Source organism: Brachionichthys hirsutus, chromosome 21 (genome assembly GCF_040956055.1).
Source record: "Brachionichthys hirsutus isolate HB-005 chromosome 21, CSIRO-AGI_Bhir_v1, whole genome shotgun sequence".
NCBI lineage: Eukaryota > Metazoa > Chordata > Actinopteri > Lophiiformes > Brachionichthyidae > Brachionichthys > Brachionichthys hirsutus.
The window spans coordinates 7,044,776-7,062,063 of NC_090917.1; the positions used below are offsets into that span (position 1 = coordinate 7,044,776).

Here is a 17,288-nt window from a genome sequence, read left to right on the forward strand (position 1 = left end):
CTAGTTGCTCTTGTGTTGGAATTGGAATCAATATGTGTAAAGTTATCTCAAGGCGCCTGCAAAGTGCCTTGAGATAACTCTCTGTTATGATCTATATCTATATAAATGAAATTGAATTGAATGAAATTGAATTAAATCGTTTGTAAATTCATGGTGCCTATAATGACCACTAGATGTCACCAAAGCTTCAAATCTTTTTTTTTTTTTTTTTGTGCACTCAGGAAGAAGCCTCAAAAGCTTCCCAATGCTTCCCCCGCCCATCTCTACTTTGTATTTATTTTTGCTAGTTTACGCCGGCTTTATTTTTTTTAGCTACGTATCACGTGACCAAGAAGATTCACAGGTGACTGTTATGCTGGAGAAAAGCCAGTCGTTTTTCAAAATAAAACACCTATCAGAATCGAATAATCAATACAACAAAAATTTGATAAATTGTTTCTTTCCGTGGGCCCGGTAACAAAAGTCTCACGGACCAATACCGGTTGGGGACCCCTGGTTTAGAGAATACTGCAAGATCCGTGAGCTACTTCAGCACCACGGACAGCGCCATGGACGAATCAATGCATCACAATACGAGTGTCGTTCTGGACGACACAAACTGGGGGTTCAAAGGTTGGTCACTCAAATTAAATGACTGGAAAGCTGCCCTATTCTAATTACAAAATTACGCAAAGCAGTCACGATTCAAGGAGTGAATTTCTAAAACAAATACCTAAGTACATTTGTGTTGTTACCAATATTTATTGTGTTTTAATTGGAGAAAACTCAAACATTTGAGTGAGAAAACAAGGAGGGGGCGCCTGACTAAGCAACACATGACACCTGCTGCTCTTTCAGCGCCAGAGCAGCAGGCAGGATGCTGTGTTCTCAGGATTTTACCAAACAAAGACAAATAATTTAAATGATCACTGTCAATAGAAAGTATTGTTGACTTAAAATACAGGTATATATTAATTATTAATTAAAATGCCTGACAAGGGAAGGGCTTAAACCACTGTCCTGCAGATGAGTGATGTGTCCATAAAGTTATATGAAAAAAACATTGACACATTTTTGAGGTTTTTCTCGAACAGAACCCATTCATTAACCTTTTCAAGTCAGCAGATAGCAAAGATGAAAAGGGAAAAGAATGAGAATGAGAATGTTTTCTCTGGTATCTCAACTTTCAAATCTTATAATAATTGCATACATGTTTTAAAGTGCTGCATATGTTCCTTTTTTAACCAGACACAATGTTCTGTGTCGATTTTTGGTTGACTAAAAAGCAAATAGACATCAATTATTTGTGGGATTATGGATTATGGCACTTTTACCACTACAGAAAATGTGGTTTAGGGTTGTTTCCTTCATAAACCTACAGGGAGAACCTGCTCTCCCCCCTCTGTCTCTCAGAACCACACATGCTCTGCTCCATGTTAAGCTGGGAGCAGACCTTCCTCTCGTGCGCGAATGGTGATTGCACCCCCTGCTGGTGAACCAGATGTTGAGCCGCTTCAGGACAGGACAGGTCCTCTTGCCTCCAGTGCAAAAACTGTCCTCTGTTACATTTCATAAGACCTCTGGGGTGAATGCTTCATCCATGGCCCGATACGCTTCTTTGTGCATTTCCTTATGGGTAAATCCTCTTTTTACAATACTGCCCCCCAAGGGTGGAATAGGGCCCTCAAAACATGCAACTCTTTGGCCTCAAAACAGCAAAACAGCCCTGAAAATTCATCTTTCAGGGGGGCAGAAATGGAGATAGTCATCACGACTCTCCCCAGCTCAATTCCCCCCTTTTTTTACCCACCTACATTGTACATATTATGTGACTGTACTTGTACTGTAATACATACTATTGTTTGACTGTGCTTGTACTGCTCTAACATTGTATCTAATAAATATATTCATCATCATCATCCTCCTGTGGGAATTATGCTGCCTGCACTGAAGAGAGAGCGGATCAGGAGATCAGGATGGGCGGTGTCTAATTTTAGTGGCTCCAGCCAGCAAAGTTATACTGCACAGAGATAATCAATCATTTGGTTATGGAAACTTTATCACATTTAGCGAAATACTTCATTTACTTTTTTGATATTATTTATTTTGATTCCTTAGTTTTTGATATCTTTAATTTGTTTCTCATCACCTGTTTTCTATCCAGTTGTGAATTTGACTTCCAAGTAAACGTTTTACCTCACTAAACTTACGTTATTATCTGTGTGTTCCTTCCAATACTTGGGACATCACACTCTATTAGAAACACCAATTATCATGGAGGTTTTAAAGTTTTTAAAGAAGAAAAAAATAAAATAAAGAAGAAATGAAGAGTTTATATATATTTGATTTTAAATGCCTTTCATTTGTTTTTAGAAGAAGAATAAAATTAAATAGATTCTGATTGTTTTTTTTTCTTTTTGGGGGGGGGGGGGGGGGCACATTAAAATGTCAGTTAATGTTTCTTCTTATCATTTTAACAGTGACCAGCTGAACACATTGAGATAAACATGACTCTGCATTTTCTTATTTGGAGGATACACACTCCCTTCAATATGCTGAGTCATGCCAGAGTTTTTCTTTTTAAAGAGTTTTCTGTAATGATTCTTTTCCTTCATTTATTCCAGAATAGTTGTGATCGGTTATAGTACTGCAGCAAGTTTGCAGCAGTGCAGCCCCTGAGTTACCAATTATTATTATTTTCACATAGAGCTGTCTCCTCTTCTACTTCTTTTTAATCTATTTCTAAATCACTTTCAAGTTTTCCCTTTATTGTATGAAATCGATTCATTTTTTAATCTTGATTTATAATCTTGTCTTTCTTTTATTTTTCATTTAGTTTATTAAAAATGCCATACAGTGTTGTTAATACTTTTATATTTTCTTTTTGTTGTTGAATTATACACACAAAGCCTTTCTGGAGTCTGTCTGCGTGTCTAAAATAGACAAACCAAAGCAACAAACAAATAATTATGGTATGGCCAGGTTTGGGGTTAGCCTCGGAAAGCCACACACAAGTTGCATATTGAAGTCAGACACATTTTTGATGTGCCCCCCCAGGTGCTGCCACAGATAGCGCAGTGGTGCGGAGCCCCGACCCTGCTCTGGCTGTAATCCGATAACGAATTGGAAGGGAAACAAGAAAGAGAATCGCATTGATGACCTTTCCAGCTCTCTTTCTCCACACAAAGGATTTATTGTTTCATTGCATTTTACGCGCCGTTGGATTCTGCATTTTGGTCACCACATGCAGTGACACAATGGTTGATTAAGTGCCCTTCAGGCACATGTTTGTTTGTTTTTGCAGTCGAATCTCACACTCTCCGGCAGCAATGCTCTCCAAGATGGAGAAAGAGCTCATTGCAGACTTATGGGCTCAACTGGTTCCAGTGGCAGAAGATATCGGGTCAGATGCGCTCAACAGGTAGATATAACTATACACCTCATGTTGATTGGAACTGAGATCAGAAACAGAATGAATTGGTGTGTCTTTATAGCATTAAGGCTTTTGCAGAGATTGTTATCTTTGTGGTGGCAAAAACTAAACTGTTATTTTAACTTTTCTTTTATGGCGTCATCTTGATGGCTATTTGGGAAAGTTACACTGTGTCCGTGTTCAAGCTGATGGCAGTGGTCCACAGCAGTGTGATTATGATGATGATGATGATGATGATGATAATGATGATGATGATGGTGGTGGTGGTGGTGACAGAAAGAAATAACAAAATAAGTCAAATTCAATCTTCGTGTGTTCAGGCTCAAGGTTTCAATTACAAAAGCAAAGTATTCAGATCCTCATCGTCCTACAAATTCTCCATTGAACTAATATCAATAATACAGTATAGTAATACTCATGTCCTAAATTTAAAATCTCCGTTACACAAACCTGTTCAAGAATTAAAATGTATGTAAAGTACTCAGTGAGGTTGTTTTGCTGTTATTTCTGTTTTTTTTAAAAATATTATTACGCCTGCATTGATAAAACATTGTTTATTCTATTGCTGTAGAAGATCTGAACGACTTTGTGTACTTTATATTTATAATACTTTCTATTTTCTCATGCTGCTCAACATAACAATGAATTTCCCTTCTACTCCAACATGATTTTAAATATTTAATTATAGAAAATGGGAACATTTGAGTGCTTAATTTAATCTCCAATTTCAAAACTCAGACACTTGCTGTGGATAAATGCAACATTTTCCTCTGAGTTGGATTTGAACCTGCAACCTTCTTGCTGTGAGGCAACGGTTGCTAACCACTCTTCTGATTCTTTTGAATCATTTGTCTTTTTCCTGATTTTTCCACAGAATGTTTACAACTTTCCCCGGCACCAAGACATATTTTTCCCATCTAGACATCAGTCCTGGCTCTGAACACATGCTCTCTCATGGAAAGAAGATTATTCTGGCCATAGTAGAGGGAGCCCAAGACATCAGCCAGCTGGCTGTCAGCCTGGATCACCTGCAAACCATTCACGCCTACCAGCTGCGGATACACCCGCCCAACTTCAAGGTGCCGTTAGCATCAGTCCTGATGGATCAGACTAAAAACAACACTTCATTAGTTCGCACTATACTGCTCATCAGAATGATTCTAACACACATTTGAGATGATAAGCTATATCATCATGGATGTATATCCATGAATATATCTACACAGAGTATGCAATATATAGTATCTCGGTTTGAATGCATGTTACACGATTTACACTCAGTTGCAGCAACTATATGTAAGTATATCACTTAAAGGGCTGCAGCTAATGCATGTGTTTTAAGACTAAACTGAAGATTCAGATGCTATATTTGTTCTTTTTGGAAACACAATACAGTCATAAAGCGGAAGTATTGTAATATAATAACCTCCTTTGGGGTTTGGTTACAATACATTATGTGCATTAGTGATCGAGACACATGACTGATCACAAACCCTGGTTTATTTTCAGTTACTTTGATATTTGATTGCTCCAAACAGAAGTGAGGCTTCCCTCAGTAACCATCCTTTGCCTTCTCTGCAGCTTTTCTCACACTGTATTCTCGTTGCCTTGGCTTGCCACATGGGTGACGACTTCACTCCTGCTGCACACGCAGCAGTAGACAAGTACCTTTCAGCCTTTGCAGCCGTTCTCTCTGAGAAGTACAGATGAGATCCAACGACGGGATGTTAGGGTGTTTATGAGCCATTTATAACGTTGCATGACCTGAAGTATTTATGTATTAATAAATGTTATGTTGTAATGTGTTGTCATAAAAATAAATGTGAAATTCACACCTTTCTTTCCTTTTTTGTCGTTTTATTATCAATGAAAGAAGGCTTATCCCGATAATTATAAAATCTGTACTGTTTGGTATTGTAAACGTGCATTTTCAGATTGAGTTAAAAGTTTATTTATTTAGAAATCAACCTTCTGAGACTTAAATATTTCTCGAGATGAGTAAGTCACTGAACTCTCACAAAGCTTTTTCATTTTCCTCCCAAAGTAAGATTAATGTATTCCTACAGTTGTATATTATGAAACACTTTAATGTTGGTGCATTTCACTGACTTGATGAGACTAATGTGACATTTTAAAGAAACAGTTGCTGATTGTCTCATACAAGAAAATGGGTGGGTGGATGGATGGATGGATGGATGTTGTAGCAGGCCCTGGACAACATAATCTAAAGAACTGCTGCATGATCACCAAAATAAATGCATTTTTCAACCTTTAGTTAGTGTAATGTCTTGAAAAAAGGACCAAAGCAAGCCCAGTCTAACTATGTAATGTCAATAAAATGAAATGCTATAAAATAATATTATAAAAATATACATGAAGCGTGGTGAAAACAAACATAAGTTAATATTGTGAAAGTGGGATTCAAGGAGAATTAAACGGGAAAACTTAAATTCAAAAGCGAATAAGTAACCTATTTTTTTAAAATAGTTTTTTATAATCATTATATTTATTCTCTGACGAGACGTTCAAATATATATCAACAAGTACCAACAAAAGGCTTGTTGCTTAACGAGCACTGCTGCACAGCACAGCCATAACATGTATCAACTAACTCGTGTTGAATATGTTATAAGATATAATATGTACATGATATTTATGCATTTTAATAATGTTGACTTTGTCACTTGACTCCTACATTTTGCTGTTATACCTTCCTATATCAGTACCATGCAGGATTGATGCGTCATTACGCATAACATAAATAAATAAATAAAAACAGGGACCAGAGACGTCATCTCTATTTAGTGTGCCTTTATTTCTTTCATTGAGGAGACACATGCTCCATCCAAACAAACATTAGATCTCCTTCATTTGTCCAGGCGAGGAAGCTGCTGGGTTTTAATAGTACTGTGTTCCCAAAGCGGTTGTCATCACAGAGAAGAACTTCTGCAAGGCGATTTGAATTTCAGGCTTGAAGTTTGTTCCCATGTTACCGGCGATGGTGATGGTCATGCAGTCACACAGCAGCTATGAGAGACGACAAAGAATGACGTTTACTTTTTTTTAACTTCCAGTAATGGCAATATTTTAAATTGCCACAACAGACAAACCCAATAAACATGGTGTGTGAGTATGACGAGTGACTTTGTGCCTGAACATTTACCCTGAAGTTATTTGGGTCCACCTGCAGCGTCTCGGAGTGCAGGGTGCTTAATTTGGTGAACTCCTCCTTTATGTTGTCCAAGTTCTTAAAGGCCCGGTCCACACCGCCCATCACCGTGGCGCCGTGCTTTGCGATTTTCACATTATTCTTAATGGCCTCTGGACTGCTGATATCACCGAAAGCGGAGAAATACCTCTGGGTCCAGGGGTAGACGATCAGGCACCTGCAGGGAAGAACACAACCAAGTCGGCAACAGTTCGGCCAAGAATAAGGCAATCGTGGAAGTCGAGAATATTCTGACTGAAACGGACTATTTACTGCAGATTCAGGAGGCTCTCCATACCTTTGCAGAGCCTTGCGGCCAACATCGTCATAGTCCATCTTGCCAAAGACGTCCTTGAGAACGTTGCGCTCCTTGTCACTCAACACAGCCATTGCGCCTGTATATTTTTCTTCAGTCTTGAGAAATGAAGTGAAATTAGTTTCGTCTCCTCACTAGCCTCACTATTTAATTGAGTCAAAGTCCCCCCGCCCAGAAGGAGAGGCCAGCTGTGATAGGCTGGAGATAATGTGTTTGAGATAAACGAGAGTCGTCCAAATGTTTTGGCACCTCATCAAATTGCTTTAATAGTAAAAGCATTCAGATTTGAGAGAATGTGAAGTCGATGTGGAGTTGTTGCTCAGACTCAGTTTAAAACATGCCGTCTTATTTTCAATTTTATCTTGAGATTTATAAAACTTTAATTGAGTGTTTGTGTCCCAAGTTAGAATAATATGTCGTTATTAGCCTAAATCAAATAAAGGATTTTCAAATTATTAAGGCATCTGTTTTGCCAATTGTTATTTGTGTTGGTTCTGCTATAAACTCATGATGGGCTTTATTTCATGCGTTCAGGTCAGTTATTGATCCTCCGTCTTATACTGCAAGATAAAACAGATGAAGAGTAACTGTCACCCAGTGTTATCTTTAAAGTTACAGGGGCGGTTATCTCCAACGGCGCATCCTCCCCGCCCAGACGCGCGCTGCCAACGCGCTCGTGAATTTTAATGAAGACTTGTGCGTGGTTTTTAAGATTTTCAGTAGATGGAAAATAAATATATGGAAGCCATGGTGCAACGAGAATGTTATTATGTATTAAGATAAATGTATTAATCAAATGCGCACAGCCTCTGTGTGGGAGGGCAGACGGATATTTTTAATTAAATCAATTTAAATCCATTTGGTTTTTTTCGGATTTTTTTTTTTTTTATATAGAAAAATGTTTGAAGTAAAAAATAAAACGTCTGAAAAGAACTCGATGCGTCAATTATTATTTGTATAGTTGTCATCTAATATTTGAGGATTTATCTTTTAATTATTACCAAATTTTAATAATCAATAGTGTACAGTTATTTGAGTTGGTTTTAAGATCAGGTTTATTGCCATTAACTTTCCAGGCTTCCTGAGGCTCCTTCATGAACCCCATGACCCTCGAGAGAAACTTTGCCTCGCCCCTGAATTCTACGCCTATCAGACATTTGACGTCATGTAATGACTTTTATAAATTATCTCGTTTTTTCAGCTGACACACACGATGTGAGCAGCTGATAAAACTTCTCGGGGAGGCATCTGGCCACTGAGCTTTCTATCGGTTTGTTTGGGGGAAGGGTTAATCGTCGCAGGGGATGTGTCTTGGCATCCCAACCCGTGGGCGTGATGCTCGAGCAAACTGAATTTAAGGACCCAAACACGACAGACATCACCACCGAATTTAGGTGGAGAGAGAGAAGTCAGCCATCATGAGTTTGTCTGCTCAAGAGAAGGCCGATGTCAAAAACCTGTGGAACAAAATCTCCAAGTCATCCGACGCCATCGGTGCTGAGGCGCTGGGCAGGTGAGTGTCTTTTGTTCACTTTTTTTTTGCTTGATTTTTTTTTTGATCGGAATATAATATCAGCATTAGCCTACAGCGTTTTGCGTATTGCCCGCACTAACAGAGGAGCTTGATGGGTTTTATTTCAGGAATGTAACATTCACGCGTAATTAAACACAAATGCGTAGATGCCATATAGAGGAGGTGAGTTTCATAATTTTGTTTTTATGGAGCGATCAACCTAATGATAAAGTAAACAACCGCTCCAGGCGAGGCTTGAACTCACAGCCTCGGCATATCTCGCCTCATTACTGTCATATAAGTACCGCGCGGCGACCGATTGCGCCACCGGAGCCCGTACAGTGCATTTATTTGAGTTTAACTTGTGTAAGTTGACTGAAAACTGGTGCAACTTAACGTTCTCTGCATCTGTGCAGGTTGCTTGCTGTATATTCGCCAACCAGAGCCTACTTCAAGCACTGGCAAGACTTGAGTTACGGCTCTGAGCCCATTAGGATCCACTCGAGGAAGATCATGAATGGGATCGCTTTGGCTGTGAACAACATCAATGACCTGAAAGCTGGTCTGGCGGACCTCAGCCAGTACCACGCCTTCAATCTGAAAGTGGACCCGGCCAACTTCCCGGTGAGAAAGGGTTCAACTTTTACATGATCCTCAAGCTCTGCACACACAAACCATTTTTTTCATTTCAATAGCCGGTTGAGACGCATTTGAAGATTTGCTATAAATAGAAATGTATTTCTTTGTCACCCACAGCTCATGAACCACTGCATTCTCGTGGTGATCTCCATGATGTTCCCCAAAGAATTCACCCCGGAGGCCCACGTCGCCTTTGATAAGTTCCTCTGCGCCGTGACCGGGGCTCTCTGTGAAAAATACCGCTAAGGCTTGAGAGAGGGGGCTTGTGTGGGATGGGGTCCGCCACCCATGGCAACACGTGACTCACAGTGAAATATGAATCAATAAACTCCACGCAGCCCAAAAACCGTGTCTTTTATTTCTATTGTGTGTTTTTTTACTTCACACATGGACAAATAACAGTATAAAGTCCACATGCATTCAGCTGTACTTTTTATGGATAGAGGTTTATTGTCATCCGCAATAAACACATAATGGAGGCTATGATTTCATAACGACCCGCAGCTTATCATCGCCGAGAATGAGCCTGGAAGAGAGGAGATATAACACAAGAAAGATGTCATCAGGTCACTGAATGATTCAGTCAGTTTCATCATCCAATCAGGTCTGCGTCATCTTACCTGAGCAGAGCAGCGGCCACCAGACCTCCACCGATGGGCCCCACCCAGTACACCCAGTGGTAAGACCAGTAGTTGGTCATCACAGCCGGACCGAAAGCCCTGGCAGGGTTCAGACATGTTCCTGATATGTCACCCCTGCAATATAGTTCAATTAGGAAAAAAAATGAGATAATTTTTTATTTTTTCATTACACTTAATTATTTCATAATTATTTTTTAAATATTGATCAAGTAAAATGTCCTTTCATGAAGAATAATTTACGATCGCCTACAGTTATTGAAGTTAATCAGCACGTGCAAAGTGCAAGTGATTATTTATTTATTCATTATTAACTAGAATACAATAATTACAAATCACACCATAATTTATTGTGTTAGGTCAATATGCATTTAATTGGTTTAATTGAAATTAACATTTGGAAATAAATAGGAGCAACTACTACTTCTTAGATAAAATAAATAAAACCACATGTTTGATGTCTGGCTTAATGCTGACTAACTCTCTCTCTCTCTCTCTCTCTCTCTCTCTCCATATATATAATATTTTTCATTTATTTATGTACACATGTCTCTGTGCACTCTGTGTATGCATGATAGATAGATAGATCAATAAATCGTGATCATCAGTGCCTTTTATCTCACCCTGCCAGTATGTTAATCAAGACGGTGCAGCCCACTAGGAAAGGAGCCAGTGGCGTTTTGGTCTTGCCATTAACCGCCGCCATCAGCACGACCATGGTGACCATGCAGGTCATGGCCACCTCCCCAAAGATGGCTTTAGACAGCTGGCTGTCTGACTTGAGGATATCAAATGCTGCACCTGTGGCGTTGTAGTAGCGATCTACAGGGGTCATCATCTGTGAAAGGTGAAGGATTTGAGGGTTGCTTTTATGTTTAAGTGTGTAAAAACAGCTAAAACATGGAGCCCTTCTACTGACTGTGCAGCTCACTTTGACCTGACCTTGGCCATCCCAGCTCCAAGCACTCCTCCAATCAACTGGCTGACGATGTAGGGTCCCACCATCATCAGCTCCATGCCTCCACACAGGTAGATGGCAAGAGTGAAAGGAGGGTTGAAGTGGGAGCCACTGGAGGAAGAGGAGAAGCAGGGAAACAATCAAATCAGGCAGAAAGACAGAGGAGAGCAAATCTAACAGAAATATATATTAGGATACAGTAGAATGGAGGCGTTTAGGACTGAGAGTAGGGACTTTGAATGTTGGGACAATGATGGCAAAAGCTAGAAAGCTGGTGGACATGATGATGAGGAGAAAGGTTGATGTGTTGTTGTGTGTCCAGGAGACCAAGTAAGGAAGCAAGGCTGGAAGCTTAGGAGCAGGATTCAAGTTGTTTTATAAAGAGGGATGGAAAGAGGGATGGAGGAGGGGTTATCTTGAAGGAAGAGTTGGTGCAGAGTGTTCTAGAGGTGAATCGAGTGTCGGATAGACTGATGAGTTTGAAGCTGGAGGGTGAGGGTGTCATGTTGAATGTTGTTAGTGGGTACGCTCCACAGGTAGGATGAGAGAGTGAGCAGACCTCAATGGGCATGTTGGTGAATGAGATATAGGAGATGACGAAGTGATGGGAAAGTTTGGAATTCATGACAGGGGAAACGTCTACAAGACAGTGGTGAGGACAGCCATGATGTTCGGCTTAGAGACACTGGATCCGAGGAAAAGCAGGAGGCGGAGCTAGAAGTGGCCGAGATGTAGATGCTGAGGTTCTCCTTGGGAGTGAGCAGGTTGGATAGGATTAGAAATGAGACAATAAGAGGGACAGTGAAGGTTAGACGTTTTGGAGACAAGGTCAGAGAGACCAGACTTCGACTAGCTATTAACTACACATTCACACATCGATGGAACAGCAATACCTAATGTTGGAATACTCGTCTTCTAATGAGTGAACAGCCTGATCTATCTCCTTAACCACAACCACCCAAACTGGCAATAACTCTCGCTCAAGCCCAAATCAAGCAAGAAAAATAATAATAAAGACTCTCATTCTACTTCATTAAAGGCTTTATGCAAATTACCTGATGTTATCCATCATAGCCACCATCACCGCTACAGCCAGTCCATGAACCAGAGCTGGTTGCAGCCGTCCAGCTGCCGGGACGTTTTCAATGACGGACACGCAGCCAATGAAAACAAAGAACATTGTACCCACAATCTCGGCCAGGCAGGGCTGGAACAGCTTTTCAAATTTGTTGGGAGGTGGTTTAGGCACAGATGGCTTCTCGCCCTTCTCCATCAGAGTCTTGTCCGTCTCATCCATTTCCATTTTCTCAACTCCCATAGATTGTCTACAACGAGACACTTCTTCTCCAGGAGAACTCTTGGAGCACCCGACCGTCCCTGCACCAAACCCTGTGGTTACAATGTCAAGTTCATCACAAGGTGCTGTGGTTATTTATAGTGATCACCTGCAGTCGACACAGTTAACCTGAATTGCTTCACAGGTAATAAAATATCAAAGGAAGCACTGTTGTAAATTTATACAGCTAGCTGCAAAAAGGTCTTTGGCACCTGTCTGGTGATGCTATCAGATCCATTCGGTGCAGTTACTCCTTTCCCCATGTATGACCCGCTTGACGTGGTGTCTGTTTCTGCACCAGTCACATCTGACTCCACCTGTTGTTTTACATCATTTAGAGTCTGAAACGAGTGTCCATGTTCATTTTGATTACAGGGTTACATTAGATGCAACACGTGGCTAATGATTAAAGATCGAAACCAGATCATTTGAAGTTTAATTCCTTCTCAATAACGCAGCATGATTAACCATCAGGGCCACAATGAGGGGAAAACAGAAAGTGAACTGTTGATATTACAAGAATGCATGCAGTAATCAATGTTCTGCCATTTTGAACCAATGAGACGAGCCCACATTTAGGCCTCATTGTCAGTATTTTCTCATTTTCTCATTCATAACTCCCTCATATTCTCATGTATTGGTAGACAATGTGTTTTTGATTGATTTTGTGTTTCTGATGCTGCTGATCACGTTCCCTCTCCTCATGTCCACACCTGAAATCCCTTACTGGTCATCAGTTGTGGCTTTGAGCTTGCTGTATCTTTAGTGATGTAACACCAAGCGCCGTGGATGATGATGATGAATATATTTATTAGATAGAATGTTAGAGCTGTACAAGTACACCCAGACTGCTCTACTCTACTTATGCTTTTCTTATTTTACTCAAAGCAGTTCAAGCCCAGACACAGATTTGAAATGACTGATACATCCAACAACAACAGCACAGGATATTACTGGGGAAAAAAAAGTTCTGACTCCAAAATAATAAATATATATTTTAAAAACATGTCATTAATAGTTAGGAGTTCAAAATAAAGTGCAAAGTGCATCTCTAATCTTCTTATATGAGGTTGAGTCCTGCAGGAATTCAACAATATTTCCAAAAGTTGGCACGTGATGGACGGGGGGTCGTGGTGCGTCGGCTGCGTCTGTGGTTGGGTCCTGTGGGGCCCACGGGGGGTTGTGGGAAGCTGGGTGCCGGTGGGATGCCGGGCCGGCCTGCTGTGCTGCTGCGCTGGCCGTGGTGCGTCGGCTGCGTCTGTGGTTGGCTCCTGTGGGGCCCTGCGGGGCCCCCGGGGGTCTTGCTCTGGGTGCTGTTGCGGTTTGCCGTGCAGCCATTGTTGCAGTTGGAGTTGGCGTGGGTCATTGCACAGACGTTATGTTGCGTCAATGAAATAAATAACACACTCAATAATTATAGTTTTCATTTCGTGTCCTCGTGTTTTTTTTAATCTATTCCACCTATTTTTTCTTAGATCATTATAACAATAATCCAAATTATAATGTGGTTATTCTGGTAGACCGAGTGTTAAAGATGGAGCGCAAACAGAAGAAAACACGGTGAGACTGGGGGGGATGTTTTCCTTTTCGAGTGACGCACGTTTTCCAGAGGATGAAGGAGGAGTTGTCTGTTTTTGACGTCGAGGCTCTGAGCTCTGACGTCACTTCTGAGTGTGGAGCAGCAGACATTGCTGCACTGGCAGAGAAGTGTGAAGCTGTTCTGCAACACCCACATTCTGGAGGTCATTACTAGTGAATGTGTTGAATTCAAGTCCATAATGAGGCTAAAACCTAAAAATGGGTCAATCAGCACCTTCTCAGACGTGGTGCTGCAGCACTAAAATCTAGGAGCTAAAGCATCTCAGCTGTTTGTGCTACATCTCAAGCATCCAGAGCAGAATGTGAAAGAGAACTTAGTTTAGTGAAGCGTATTAAAATAGCATCCAGAAATGGTCTTGAAGTGTTTGGACCAGCCGATGCGTATAAAGTTATACTATTGTGCACTTTGAGGTTTGCTTTCAAATATAAAGTGCATTCAACATAAAATGTTTTGTTATGATGTTGCTCACATCTGCTCAGGGAGTTTGTGTGTTTGCTCAGACACACGAAGAAGCCTAGAATGTGTAGATCTGACGTCTGAACACTGTACATAAGACGAAAGAATGACTACGCACATCACCTTTTTTTTTCTAGGATGCCCCACCTTCCAGAAATTATTAATACTTCCAAGGCTTTTCAGACTCAATCATGAAGCTCATAAAAGGACTATCACTGCAGATAAGGATGAGGGGTGTATTTTAACTCAACAGCACAACCGCAGCCTCTTCTTTTGATATACAATTTAAAAATAACATTTCAAAACAACCGAAGAGAGAAACAAGCAATGAATATACAACATGCCCGATTGTACTTTTATCACTTTCAAGTTGATGTTGACGCACTACTACCTGTTAGCACTGCGTCAACAGGAATTCAGATGTTTCTGTTTATTACAGTGGACAAAATGAACATTGTAATTTGTTAGTTGATTCAACTTTTGTATTAATAATCTACTTGTAATAGTATATTAACCCTTTATAGGGCACTCATTGGAATGTATGTGAAGACTCAAATGATCAAAAATAATCACCTGCCCCATAAAGGGCTAAATGAAAGCCTGAAAGAGCAATATTTTGGCTTCAACATTTTAGTTACGATTATACCCCTCCTGCCACACACACACACACACACACAAACACACACGAGTTTGTTATCAGATAACAGAATCCCTTAGAGATAGGGTGAGAAGTTGGGGGTTTTATATGGGATATTTCCTCATAAGCTGTCATGGTTTATCACCATATGCACATTGACTGAACTAAAAAGCTGTTTGGGCGGAGCCACAGGATCTCAGTTCCATTTGTGGGGTCAGAATGAGGGCCAATGAAAGAGTAGGACGGAGGTGACTATTGTTACATAGCTGCATATCTTCACGAGATTACTGTCTTCTGTACTGCTGTTCTGTCAGTATCATGTGTAGGATATTGATTGATAATAGGTGCCATCACTGCATGCTTTTCTTTGGACCTTTGCACATTCCGTTTTCAATACTTTGTTCGTTTCTGCCCAGAAATGTCCAAATCTCTCATTCACAATGCAGTACTATTGTTCGGAGTCTAACAGTTTCAGTTCTAAATATTGACTCAATAAAATGAGGCGTTGATTCCAATTACCTGAAATATGAAAAGTGCAGTTTTGCATGTGAAGAAACTGAAACTCGTTGTACATAAATTACCTTTCTGCCATCTAGTGACTGCTTTTTATTTTCGTGACTAACACACAGCTGACTGAATTTTGTATATATTTTATATAAACTATATAAGTACATTCTAAAATGTATCATAGTTACATCAATATTGATACAATGTAGAATGTTTATTTAAAGGATACAAATATGTTTTCTTCAAATTCCTATTTTCCAATGATTCTGATCTTGCAGTATTTAATTTATTTATACTGTCTATGGTCTGTGTTTATTGTTATTGGAATTAGGAAACATTAACTCATGTTTAGCCCTGCGATGAACTGGCGGCTTGTCCAGGGTGTCCCCTGCCTCTCGCCCATTGACTGCTGGGATTGGCTCCAGCTTGGCCCGCGACCCGATAGCGGAATAAGCGGTGAGAAATGAAACTCATGTTTAATTTTTCACTGGGAGATCAACCTACTTCCTTCCCCTCCCAGGATTTGGGCATTCCTCACTCGATCCACCTTCTGACTGGCCAACACAGGCATTCTTACCTTTATGATGCTTCCATGCCTCGGTAAAATCAACTTGATAAATAAATGCAATAAGTATCAGTCAGTCAGAATAGTGATTTTGCCACCACGGGCCAGCAGCACATTCCCCACCGTAATTGGATTTACTCCTGCCCAACGGCCCCACCCTACCCCATTCACCGGTGGACAATACCCCCCCATCGATACCCCCTCCTCCCCCCAGCGTCCCCCCCAGAGACAGTGAATGACAAAGGCTTCTACTCCACGGAAGATATGAATAACATTTTCTCGGGGAGAGGTCTTCACATTATTCATCTCAACGTGAACAGCTTAACATGCAAGTCCAAGATGTCCGAGTTAACATCGATGTTTGGCAACGGTAAGGTTGGAATTCTCTGCTTTTCTGAAACCAAACTGGATGATTCTTGTAAAGACACTGAGATTGAGATTAAGGGTTACACTGTTATCAGGAAGGACAGGGACCGTCATGGGGGCGGGGTCTGCATCTACGTCAGATCAGACCTCAACTTCACCGTTCTACCAGAACTAGGAACAGACACAGAGTCTGTCTGGGTAAAGATCATTTATCCCAGAGCTAAACCTCTGGTCAATGGCGCAGTATACAGACCCCCAGACCAAAATTCATTTTATGATTTATTGGAGAAGCATGTGATCGGCTTGGGAAGCTCGGAGGTCATTCTGATAGGAGATTGTAACACCAATGTCCTTCGGAAAGACACCCCGACTTTCAAATCCTTCAGCAGCTTCTGTAATCTGCATAACTTTACCCAGCTGATTCAGCAATTTACAAGGGTAAGCACCACTTCTAGAACCATCATAGACCTAATCCTGACATCGGACAAATCTAGAATCAAAAACAGTGGTGTCATCGAGTGCAATTTAAGTGATCACAACATGATCTTCTGCACTCGAAAAATTCATAGACCTGCAGCCCATTGTCATACCACAATCAACTGCAGAACCATGGAGCATTACTCCCCAGAAGCTCTAACAACAGCGCTGGAGGAAACGGACTGGTCTGATGCTTTAAACTCCGCCTCTGTCGAGGGGACCTGGTCTTCCTTTAAATCTGCATTTCTGTCTGTAATCGATAAGATAGCACCCATAACAGCTGTTCGGGTCAGAACCCATACAGAACCTTGGATGAAGGGGGAAATATTGAATGCCATCAAGCTCAGAAACAAATGTTACTCTGAGTACAGAAAAACCAACGGCGAGGAACTACTTGAAAAAAGCAGAAAACTACGCAATGTGGTTAACAAAATGATAAAAAATGCCAAAAAGAATTTCTTAAATGAGAACATTGAGGCAAACAAAAGCAACCCACACAAACTGTGGGAGGCCCTAAAACAATTAGGCTGCAGCAACAGACTCCAAACAAAAACCAGAAATATCTGCATTAACTCAAGTGGTTCGCTCCAGACCGACAGGTTGGTGGTAGCTAATTGTTTTAACAGCTTTTTCACCACTATTGCCACCCTGTTGGTCAGC

At 40.7% G+C, this 17,288-nt stretch overlaps 4 protein-coding genes and 1 non-coding gene across 5 annotated transcripts; 2 read left to right on the forward strand and 3 right to left on the reverse strand.

The window, feature by feature from the left end:
• Positions 1–3,245: 3,245 nt before the first annotated feature.
• hbae4 (hemoglobin alpha embryonic-4) lies at positions 3,246–5,173 on the forward strand. The gene is made up of 3 exons (XM_068754581.1): positions 3,246–3,400; positions 4,287–4,491; positions 4,994–5,173. The coding sequence occupies exons 1-3, from the start codon at positions 3,264–3,266 to the stop codon at positions 5,120–5,122; spliced, it is 471 nt and encodes a 156-aa protein (XP_068610682.1). The 5' UTR covers positions 3,246–3,263; the 3' UTR covers positions 5,123–5,173.
• Positions 5,174–6,206: 1,033 nt separating this feature from the next.
• Positions 6,207–7,068, reverse strand: LOC137910189 (hemoglobin subunit beta-1-like). Its single transcript, XM_068754622.1, has 3 exons — positions 6,919–7,068; positions 6,576–6,798; positions 6,207–6,439 (listed from the first exon to the last, which is right to left on the reverse strand). Exons 1-3 carry the CDS (start codon positions 7,008–7,010, stop codon positions 6,311–6,313), a joined length of 444 nt encoding a protein of 147 aa, XP_068610723.1. The 5' UTR covers positions 7,011–7,068; the 3' UTR covers positions 6,207–6,310.
• A 1,237-nt stretch (positions 7,069–8,305) lies between these two features.
• Positions 8,306–9,439, forward strand: hbae5 (hemoglobin, alpha embryonic 5). The gene is made up of 3 exons (XM_068754738.1): positions 8,306–8,449; positions 8,866–9,073; positions 9,206–9,439. Exons 1-3 carry the CDS (start codon positions 8,355–8,357, stop codon positions 9,332–9,334), a joined length of 432 nt encoding a protein of 143 aa, XP_068610839.1. The 5' UTR covers positions 8,306–8,354; the 3' UTR covers positions 9,335–9,439.
• On the reverse strand, positions 8,690–8,783 carry trnai-uau (transfer RNA isoleucine (anticodon UAU)). The gene is made up of 2 exons: positions 8,746–8,783; positions 8,690–8,725 (listed from the first exon to the last, which is right to left on the reverse strand). It is a non-coding gene; the product is annotated as a tRNA-Ile (tRNA).
• A 129-nt stretch (positions 9,440–9,568) lies between the features above and the next one.
• LOC137909869 (aquaporin-8-like) lies at positions 9,569–12,002 on the reverse strand. Its single transcript, XM_068754301.1, has 5 exons — positions 11,740–12,002; positions 10,669–10,795; positions 10,350–10,564; positions 9,709–9,843; positions 9,569–9,614 (listed from the first exon to the last, which is right to left on the reverse strand). The coding sequence occupies exons 1-5, from the start codon at positions 12,000–12,002 to the stop codon at positions 9,569–9,571; spliced, it is 786 nt and encodes a 261-aa protein (XP_068610402.1).
• Positions 12,003–17,288: the final 5,286 nt, after the last annotated feature.